A 10,713-nucleotide genomic window follows, 5' to 3' on the forward strand; every position below is an offset into this window, starting at 1 on the left:
TTGTGTACCACAAGGAGACCTCATTTTAAGTGAGAACTGTGTGTAAAGTTTCATTCTGTATTATATATACATTTTTACATATGTATATATCTATATCAGTTATATATATATATACACATAAGAGGGTATTGGTTCGGGTATAAATGGTAGTAGAATAAGGGGTGGATTATGTCCTAGGTTCCAATATAAAGATGTATTCTATTCCCATCCTCAAGAGCTACTGAAACCAGGAGGGACATTGTTTTTTCCTTATCTCTTGTTAATGGACCCACCAGTGTCTTGCCCATGACTCAGAGATAACTCCCTCCAGGAGCCATTTCTGCCTTAACTAGCAGGGTGTCAGGTTGAATTCTGACTTTCTCAGTGGTTTTTCTTTTGTATTATGGTTTTTTGTTTTTTTCCCATTTATTAATTAATTGCATTTCTGACTTGGAGTCTCTCACTGGTTTTACTTTCAAACCAGAACAATTGGCCACTGGCGATGGTTGTTTGGCTTGATTGACCAATTGGATCTGCGTGTGTGTTGTGACTGTCTGGCAAGGGCCATGGGTTTTTCTTAGTAGTAAAGTATGGTATAACAAAGGGATTGATCAGCCTGCTGCAATCATGGAGTCAATGCTCATTATTCCCCGCTGGGGACCGCTGCTACGACAGGGACTGATGATTTTTCTTTCAGCACTGGACAGTCCTTTTTCCAATGCCCCCATTTCTTACAGGATGCACTCTGAGCCTTCTCTGGAGGGGAAGCTTTCTTGGGTGACTTTTCCAGAGTTGCCTTCTTGCTAGGCTGGGATTAACTCTTTCAGTTGGGCCCCTGTCTCAAAATACCTTCCAGGCAACCTCCAGCAGTTTATCCATGTCTTGAACTCCCTTTATCTTTTCTTCTTATATCATTTGAAGCCTGACCCACACAAAACAAAACCAGGTGTTCTTTACCATCAGTCGATTCAGGATCTAGATCAGTATATTTGATGGCAGATCTCTTCACCTGTTCAAAAATCAGTGGGTGATTCATCATAATTTTGCCTCACTTGGTAAAGCTTTGACTAATTTACAGCTTTAGAGACCCCAAGTTTTAACCCACATTCCACGAGGCTTTGATATAATTTTAATTTTGCCACCTGCTCTGGTGTATTTGCCTCCCACCCAGGGTTTCCAAGGGGAAATATCTCAGTGACAGCGCCTTGAAGCAGCTCCCTGGCTGTGCTCCCCTCAAGGAACATTGAGGTGGATTTATTGACCACTTGTCCCTCAGTGGGGTCTGTGGTATTTGCTGGGTCCCCAGGATGAAGGAGGAACTGAGAATCTGACTCCATGTTCCTAGAAGGCTAATTTATTATTTTATGGTATTGTTTTATATTAAAGAGTGATGTACTGAATCTCTACTAAAGAATAGAGAAAGGATACAGACAGAAGGCTTAACAAGAATGAATAATAAAAACTTGTGACTCCTTCCAGAGTCCGAACAGAGCTGGATGGTGATTGGTCATTAAGTAAAAACAATTCACATGTTGCATAAACAATCTCCAACCACATTCCAAAGCAGCAAAACACAGGAGAAGCAAATCAGATAATTGTTTTCTTTTTTCTCTGAAGCTTCTCGGCTTCCCACAAGAAGAATCCTGGGCAAAGAGGATTTTTTCAGAAAATATGGCAGTGACAATGGTCAAGTGATGTGTCTGACACAGACTTCAGATCAGCCCGGTGTGAATACAGAGGGAATTCATTCATTCATTCATTCATTCATTCATTCATTCATTCATTCATTCATTCATTCATTAATAGGCTGTATGGTGCACACATGAACTAAGAGATTATATTGCACCAACCAGCAGCTACAATGAATCATCAATAATCAATATCGGTATCAAACACTGTATCAAATTGGTGGTGATCAATAACAATGCGTAAAAGGCAATACAAAAGTGCAAAAGGCAATTATTAAATTGGCATTTATGACCCAGGTGGGCTGCAGGCACAGTGGAAAGCTGGAAGCTCTTGAGGGGACTCATTCACCCCTGTCCCCTTTCCCTGACTATCCCCAGAGTGTCCCTGAGTGTCCCCAGAGTGTCCCCAGTGATGTCACCCCAGGAATTCCCATCAGGATTTGGGACAGTATCATTGAAAATTCCCAGAAAATTCCCCAAATCTGTCTCAAATACTGCACAGGTGACAGCAGCGATGTCCCCGATGATGTCAGTGCTCCCATGTGAAACTTTCCTGCAGCAGCCTCGGGATGTCCTCAATGGCTTTTTGGCACTGCTTGGCCACTGTGCAGCTGCCAGGGCCACCGGGGCCACCCCAGCCACCATAGGGACTCAAGAGGATGTTGTCGATGACCCCAAGTGTCCCAAGCAGGTGATCCTTGGCCAGGCGGGTGCTGGCCTCCCACAGCCACTCAAACTTGGCCACTTTGGCTACCAAGGCCTGGAGGACATCAGGGGACACCTCATTTGTCCCCTTCAGGATGGCCTTCATGTCCCTGAGCCACCACTCCATGTTCCAGTAGAACAAGGTGGCTCTGTCACATGTGGCCACCAAGCGCTGCAGCAGCCCCAGGGCCACCTCTGCCCAATGTCCCCTCCTGGTGGCCGCCACAGGCTCTCCCATGGCCTCACTGGTGACTGCTGCCACCTGGGCATTGTGCGTGGCCATTTCCAAGGCCATCACCTCCTTGCCCAGGGCCACCATCAGCTGCTGGTCCGGGACCACCTTCCCCCAGATGTCACAGAGTTTGGTGGCCTCCCTGGCCAGCCAGTCCCAGCTGTCCACAAGCCTGGCCACCAACTTCTGCCATGCCTTGGCTGCAGCTCTCACATCGGCCCAGAGGGTCCCAGGGGTGGCCCAGAGGGTGGCCAGGGCCCTTCTCAGGGAGGGGACACCAGGGTGGCCAAGGGAGGTGACACCGCCATGGTTCAGGATCGCACAGAGGCTCTGGGTGAAGTTCTTCAGGTCCTTATGCAGGGAGTCTGGGGAGTCACGCAGGCACGTACCCCAGTGTGGCCCAGTCACGGTGGCCACCACCTCACCCAGGGTGGCCACCACGGCCACCAGCGTCTGCAGCTGTGGAGGGGACACCTGGAGAGGGGACATGGGAGGTGTCAGGGACCTTGTGGCATTTGTGGCCTCCTGCAGTGGACCCGTGCCCCCGAGGGCTTCTGCTTTGCCCCTCCGTCCATTTGTCAGCCTCTTGTCCCCGCTGCCAGCGCCCACTGGCCCCCATGTCCCCTCCCCACCGTGGGCCCCCCATCCCCCATTGCCCCCTCCCCCCATGACCCCTCCACCCCCTTGTGTCCTCTCTGTCTGCCTCCCCAACGCCCCCTCCCCTGTCGCACCTTTTGGGGCTCCGTGCTCACTGCTGACACCTTGGGGACGCTCTGAGGATGCTCCAGGGGTCGAATGAGCCTTGGAATGTCCTCGATGGCTCTTTGGCACCTCTTGGCAAACACACAGGCACTGGGGCTGGCTGGACCACCATTGAACAAGAATTTGATGGTGTCTGGAAGTGTCCCCAGCAGGTGATCCTTGGCCAGGCGGGCGTTGGCCTCCCACAGCCACTCAGCCATGGCCACCTTGGCCACCAAGTCCTCGGGGACATCAGGGGACGCCGTATTTGTCCCCTTCAGGGTGGCCTCGATGTCCCTGAGCAGGCGCTGCAGCTCCCGGGGGAACGCGGTGGCTTCGTCACACGCGGCCACCAAGCGCTCCAGCAGCCCCAGGGCCGCCTCCACCCGCTGTCTCACCATGGTGGCCCTTGTTGCCTCGCTGGCAGCCACCCTGGCCTCTCTTCTCACCTGGGCTCCATGCCCGGCCACCACCTCGGCCCCCTCCTCCCTGCTCAGGGCCTGACCCAGCTCCACCATGTTTTCCTGAGCTGTCCCATAATGAGCAGTCTCGTCCTGCAGCTCTCTGGCCCGGGTGGTGGTGGTGGCCGCCCTGTCAGCCGCCTCGGTGGCCAAATCCCTGCAGGTGTCACGGAGCTTGGTGGCTTTCCTGGCCAGCTGGGCCCACCTGCCCACAAGCACAGCCACCAACCCCTGCCAATCACAGGCCACCATTGTCACATGATTCCGAGTCGTCCATGGGGTGCTCCTGTAGGCAGTCAGGGCCTGGCTCAAGGAGGTGACAGGGCCATCATCATCGGAGGTGACATTGCAGTGCCACCAGGCATCATCAGTGCAGTACAGGGTGACCCGGAGTTTCTCGGTGAAGACCACCAGGTCCCAGCACAGGCTTGCCATGGACACAGGCAGCATCATCTTGGCCTGACTGGGCAGGGTGGCCAGCAGCTCACCCAAGATGGCCACCACTGTGACCTGTGGCTGCAGCACGGCCAGGGACAGCTGAAGACGGGACAGGGGAGATGTCATGTACCTCGTGGCACTTACGGCCTCTGGGGGTGGCCCCCTGCCACTGAGGGGTCCCCTTTGTTCCCTCCATCCCTTTGTCAGCCTCCTGTTCCCTCTGCCACCCCCTGCCCCTCCCCTCGTAGCCCCTCCCATCCCCGCCCCTCTGCTGCCCCCTCTGCCACCCCCCACCACCCCCCCGTGTCCTCCTCATCCTCCACTGACCCCTTCCCTCCTGTGTCCCCTCCCCCCATCAACTCCTCCCTTCCTGCCACTCGCTCCTGTCCCCTTTGTGACCCCCTGTCCCATTCGCCACCCCCTGTGTCCCCTCCATCTCCCATTGCCCCCACTCCGCCTCTCTGTTCCCCTTGCAACCCTCCCCCCACCCCCATCACACCTTTTGGAGCTCCATACTCAAGGGAGACACCTTGGGGACGCTCTGGGGACGCTTTGGGCATTGAAGGAACCTTGGGATGTCCTCGATGGCTCTTTGGCACTGTTCAGCCACCCCACAGGCACTGGAGCTGGCGGAACCACCATTGAAATAGTCCTTGATGTCTTTAAGTGTCCCCGTCAAGTGATCCTTGGCCAGGCGGGCATTGGCCTCCCACATCTGCTCAGCGACAGCCACTTGGGCCACCAAGGCCTCAGGGACATCAGGGGATGCCTCATTTGTCCCCTCCAGGGCAGCCTTGATGTCCCCAATCCTGCGCTGCAGCTCCCGGGGGAACGCGGTGGCTTCGTCACACGCAGCCACCAAGCGCTCCAGCAGCCCCAGGGCCGCCTCCACCCGCTGTCTCTCCATGGTGGCCCTTCTTGCCTCGCTGGCAGCCACCCTGGCCTCTCTCCTCACCTGGGCTCCATGCCCAGCCACCACCTCGGCCGCCTCCTCCCTGCCCAGTGCCTGACCCAGCTCCACCATGTTTTCCTGAGCCGTCCAATAATGGTTAACCTTGTATTGCAGCTCCCTGGCCCGGGCGACTGTGTTGGTTGCCTCAGTGGCCACCCTGGTGGCCATCACCCTGCAGGTGTTGCGGAGCTCAGTGGCTGCCCTGGTGAGCTTGGCCCAGCTGTTCACAAGGGCATCCACTGACCACTGCCACTTGAGTGCCTCCTCTGTCACATCGTCCCAGGTGGTCCATGGGGTGCTCTTGTAGGCGGCCAGTGCTTGCTTCAGGGAGATGAGAGAGAAATCCCAGTTCAAGGTGATATCGACGCGCCACCAGATGCCCTTAATGCACTCCATGGTCTCCCAGAGCTCATTGGTGAATTCATCCAGGTCCTTGTACAGGCACCCTGGAGACTCAAGCAGAATCATTTTATCCAGACTGGTCAGGGTGGCCAGCAATTCGCCCAGGATGGATACCACGGCGACCTGTGGCTGCAGCAGGTTCGGGGACAGCTGGGGAGGGAACAGAGGAGGTGTCACAGATGTGGTGGCACTTGGCCTCGTGGGATAGCCCCCTGCCACTGAGGGGTCCCCTTTGTCCCCTCCATTCATTTGTCCGCCTCTGGTTTCCTCTGCCACCCCCTGCCCCTCCCCTCGTAGCCCCTCCTGTCCCCTGTCCACACTGCTTTCCCCTCTGACCCCCCCTGCCACCTCCTATGTCCCTACCGTCCCATCTCCCACTCATCCTCCACTGCCTCCTCCCCTCTATGTCCCCTCCACCCCATCACCTTCTCCCTTTCCTGCTACTTCCTCCTGTCCCCTTTGTGACCCCCTGTCCCCTCCCGCCATCCTCAATATCACCCCCATCCCCCATTGCCCCCTCCCCACCCACTATCCCCTCTGTCCCCCCCCACCCCCCTCATACTCGTTGCACCTCTTGGAGCTCCATGCCCACTGGGGACACATTGGGGACACCTTGGGGACCCTCCTGGGGGCGAACGAGCCTTGGGATGTCCTCGATGGCTCTTTGGCACCTCTCAGCCACCTCACTGAGGTTGGCAGGACCACCAGTGAACAAGAATTTGATGGTGTCTTGAAGTGTCCCCAGCAGGTGATCCTTGGCCAGGCGGGTGTTGGCCTCCCACAGCTGCTCGGCCATGGCCACCTTGGCCACCAAGTCCTCGGGGACATCAGGGGACGCCGCATTTGTCCCCTTCAGGGTGGCCTCAATGTCCCCAACCCTACGCTGCAGCTCCCGGGGGAATGCAGAGGCTTCGTCACACGCGGCCACCAAGCGCTCCAGCAGCCCCAGGGCCGTCTCCACCCGCTGTCTCTCCACGGTGGCCCTTGTTGCCTCGCTGGCAGCCACCCTGGCATCTCTCCTCACCCGGGCTTCATGCCCGGCCACCACCTTGGCCCCCTCCTCCCTGCCCAGGTCCTGACCCAGCTCCACCATGTTTTCCTGAGCTGTCCCAAAACGTGCAGCCTTGGCCTGCAGCTCCCTGGCCCAGGCGGTAGCGGAGGCCGCCCTGTCGACTTCCTCAGTGGCCACCCTCCTGCGGGTGTTACGGAGCTTGGTGGCCTTCCTGACCATCTGGGCCCACCTGTTCACAAGCGCAGCCACCGACCCCTGCCACTTGCTGGCCACCATTGTCACATGGTTCCAGCGAGTCCATAGGATGCCTTTGAAGGCAGTCAGGGCCTGGCTCAAGGAGGTGACAGGGTCATCATCATCGGAGGTCACATTCCGGCGCCACCAGGTGTCATCAGTGCAGTACAGGGTGACCCAGAGGTCCTTGGTGAAGTCCACCAGATCCCAGTACAGGCGCAATGCCGACACGACCTTCATCTTGGCCTGACTGCGCAGGGTGCCCAGCAGCTCGCCCAGGATGGCTACTACGGTGACCTGTGGCTGCAGCAGGGCCAGGGACAGCTGGGAAGGGGACAAGGGAGGTGTCAGGAACCTCGTGGCACTTACAGCCTCCTGGGATAGCGCCCTGGCCCCGAGGGGTCCTCTTTGTCCCCTCCATCCCTTTCTTAGTCTCTTGTTCCCTCTGCCACTCTCTGCCCCTCCCCTCGTAGCTTCTCCCACCCCCTGCTCCCACTGCTGCCCCCTCTCCCACCTCCTATGTCCCCTCCCCCTGTGTACCCCCACCCCCCACTGCCACTCATCACCCCTTTCTCCACTCCACCCCTCTGTCACCTCCCCCCTTCCTGTCACTCCCCCTCCTGTCCTCTTTGTGACCCCCTGTCCCCTCTCACCATCCTCCATGTCCCCCCCATTGCTGCCTCCCCTTCCCCACAGCATCCTCTCTCTCCCCCTCTCTCTCCAGCCCCCCCCACCCCCCCCCCCCCCCCCGCCCCAGTCGCACCTCTTGTAGCTCCATGCTCACTGGGGATACCCTGGGGACATCTTGGAGATGATCCAGGGGTCTGAGGAGCCTTGGGATGTCCTCAATGGCTCTTTGGCACCGCTCGGCCACCTCACAGGCACTGGGGCTGATGGGACCACCATCAAAATAGAACTTGATTATGTCATCAACTGCCCTCAACAGGTGATCCTTGACCAGGCGGGCGTTGGCCTCCCACAACTGCTCACACTCGGCCACCTTGGCCACCAAGTCCTTGGGGATATCAGGGGACGCCACATTTGTCCCCTTCAGGGCAGCCTTGGTGTCCCTAAGCCGCCACTGCAGCTCCCGGGGGAATGCAGAGGCTTCGTCACACGCGGCCACCAAGCGCTCCAGCAGCCCCAGGGCTGCCTCCACCCGCTGTCTCACCATGGTGGCCCTTCTTGCCCAGCTGGCAGCCACCCTGGCATCTCTCCTCACCTGGGCTCCATGCCCGGCCACTACCTTGGCCCCTTCCTCCCTGCCCAGGTCCTGACCCAGCTCCACCATGTTTTCCTGAGCTGTCCCATAACGGGCAGCCACGGCCTGCAACTCCCAGGCCTGGGCGGTGGCCACCATGTCAGCTGCCTCAGTGGCCATCCAGCTGCAGATTTCGTAGAGATGGGTGGCTGTCGTGGCCAGTTTGGCCCAGCTGTCCACAAGCACAGCTAGCGACCGCTGCCACTTGCTGGCCTCCCGTGTCACATGGTTCTGGGGGGTCCATGGGGTGTTCTCCCAGGCAGCCAGAGCTCGGCTCAAGCAGACGAGAGGTTCATCATCATCGGAGGTGGGAGCATCATCATCATCATCGGAGGTCACATTGCTGTGCCACCAGGTGTCATCAGTGCAGTACAGGGTGACCCGGAGGTCCTTGGTGATGTCCTCCAGGTCCTTGCACAGTCTCCCTGCATAGCTGAGCAGAATCATCTCGTCTTGACTGGGCAGGGTGGCCAGCAGCTCACCCAGGATGGCCACCACAGTGATCTGTGGCTGCAGCAGGGCCGGAATCAGCTGGGGAGGGGACAAGGGAGGTGTCAGGGAGCTGGGGGCCCTTATGGCCTCTGGGGGTGGCCCCCTGCCACTGAGGCGGCCCCTTTGTTCCCTCCATCCCTTTGTCGGCCTCTTGTTCCCTCTGCCACCCCCTTACCCTCCCCTCATAGCCCCTCCCACCCTCTGCCTCTCTCCTGTCCCCTCTGCCACCCCCCCATCCCCGTGACCTCCCCATCTCCCACTGCCCCCACCATGTCACCTCCCCCCTTCCTGCCACTCCTTCCTGTCCCCTTTGCAACCCCCTGTCCCCTCCCACCAATCCCCCTGTGTCCTCACATCCCCCATTGCCCCCTTCCTCATCCCCCATCACCCCTTCCCCCCCAATGTCCCCTCTGTCCCCCTTACCCCCTTCCCCCCCCGTCAAACCTCTTGGACCTCCATGCTCACTGGAGACACCTTGGGGACACTCTGAGGACACTCTGGGGGTCGAAGGAGTCTTGGGATGTCCTCGATGGCTCTTTGGCACCGCTCAGCCACCCCACAGACACTGGGGCTGGTGGGATCACCAGTGAACAAGAACTTGATGGTGTCTGGAAGTGTCCCTACCAGGTGACGCGTAGCCTGTCGGGCGTTGGCCTCCCACAGCCGCTCAGCCATGGCCAATTTATTCACCACGTCCTTGGGGACATCGGGGGATGCCTCATTTGTCCCCTCCAGGGTGGCTTTGGTCTCCCTGAGCAGGCGCTGCAGCTCCCGGGGGAATGCGGTGGCTTCTTCACATGCGGCCACCAAGCGCTCCAGCAGCCCCAGGGCCGCCTCCACCCACTGTCTCTCCATGGTGGCCCTTCTTGCCTCACTGGCAGCCACCCTGGCCTCTCTCCTCACCTGGGCTTCACGCCTGGCCACCACCTCAGCCCCCTCCTCCCTGCCCAGGGCCTGACCCAGCTCCCCCATGTTTTCCTGAGCTGTCCCATAACGGGCAGCCTTCTCCTGCAGCTCCCTGGCCCGGGCAGTGGCGTTGGCCGCCTCAGTGGCCGCCTTGGTGGCCAAATCCCTGCAGGTGTCACGGAGCTTGGAGGCCGCCCTGGCCAGCTCGGCCCAGCTGTTCACAAGCGCATGCACCGACCACTGCCGTATGAAGTCCCTCCATATCATATCCTTTTGCATGTTAAATGGGGTGCTCTCATAGGCAGCCAAGGCCTGGCTCCGGGAGGTGGGAGGGTCATCATCATCCGTGGTGACATCTCGATGCCACCATGTGTCATCAGTGCGGTACAGGGTGGCCCGGAGGTCCCTGGTGAATTTCACCAGGTCCAAGTACAGGCATCTTAGGGACACGGACAGCGTCTCATCCAGGCTGGGCAGGGTGGCCAGCAACTCACCCAGGATGGCCACCATGGTGTCCTGTGGCTGCAGCAGGGCCGGGGACAGCTGGGGAGGGGACAGGGGAGGTGTCAGGGACCTAGTGGCACTTACAGCCTCCTGGAGAGGCCCCTGTCCCCTCCCGGGGTCCCCTTTGTCACCTCCCTGGAGGGCTCTGTTGTCCCTCTGTCCCTTTGTCACTCCCCGACCTCTCTGCCACCCCCTGCCACCCCCTGTTGTCCTCCCCATCCCCCTCTGTCACCCTCCCCCTTCCTCCTACGCCGTCTTGTCCCCCTTGCGACCCCCTGTCCCCTCCCACCACCCCCGTGTCTCCTCCATCCCCCACTGCCCCCTTTTGCCCCCCTCCCCATGTTCCCTCTGTCACCCCCGTGTCCCCTCTGTCTCCTCCCCCCACCACCACTCCAGGATTATCGCACCTCAAGGGGCTCCATGGCAGCTGGGGACACTCCAGGGACACTCCAGGGACACTCTGGGGATGCCTTGGGGACACTCTGGGGCCACTCCGGCTGACAAACATGCCCGGGTGACGGTTGGGGACACACAGGAACGGGACACACCCAGATGGAGGAAGCAGGAAGAGGTGATGTCACTGCCCCCCCTCCTCCCCCCTCGGGGCCAGGGCAGTGTGCCCAATGTCCCCCCCGATGTCCCCAACGGCACCCAGTGTCCCCTCAGGGTCCCAACAAGGCTCAAGTGTCCCCCAATGTCCTGTTGG

The 10,713-nt window shown here is 59.0% G+C and overlaps 1 protein-coding gene across 1 annotated transcript; it reads right to left on the reverse strand.

Moving 5' to 3' along the window:
• Window positions 1-1,317: 1,317 nt before the first annotated feature.
• On the reverse strand, window positions 1,318-10,503 carry LOC132085556 (uncharacterized). The gene is made up of 8 exons (XM_059491016.1): window positions 10,415-10,503; window positions 9,042-10,046; window positions 7,608-8,636; window positions 6,161-7,168; window positions 5,441-5,748; window positions 4,744-5,368; window positions 3,336-4,343; window positions 1,318-3,078 (listed from the first exon to the last, which is right to left on the reverse strand). The coding sequence occupies exons 1-8, from the start codon at window positions 10,427-10,429 to the stop codon at window positions 2,197-2,199; spliced, it is 5,880 nt and encodes a 1,959-aa protein (XP_059346999.1). The 5' UTR covers window positions 10,430-10,503; the 3' UTR covers window positions 1,318-2,196.
• Between the last annotated feature and the right edge of the window lie 210 nt (window positions 10,504-10,713).

Source organism: Ammospiza nelsoni, chromosome 31, assembly GCF_027579445.1.
Source record: "Ammospiza nelsoni isolate bAmmNel1 chromosome 31, bAmmNel1.pri, whole genome shotgun sequence".
Taxonomy (NCBI): domain Eukaryota; kingdom Metazoa; phylum Chordata; class Aves; order Passeriformes; family Passerellidae; genus Ammospiza; species Ammospiza nelsoni.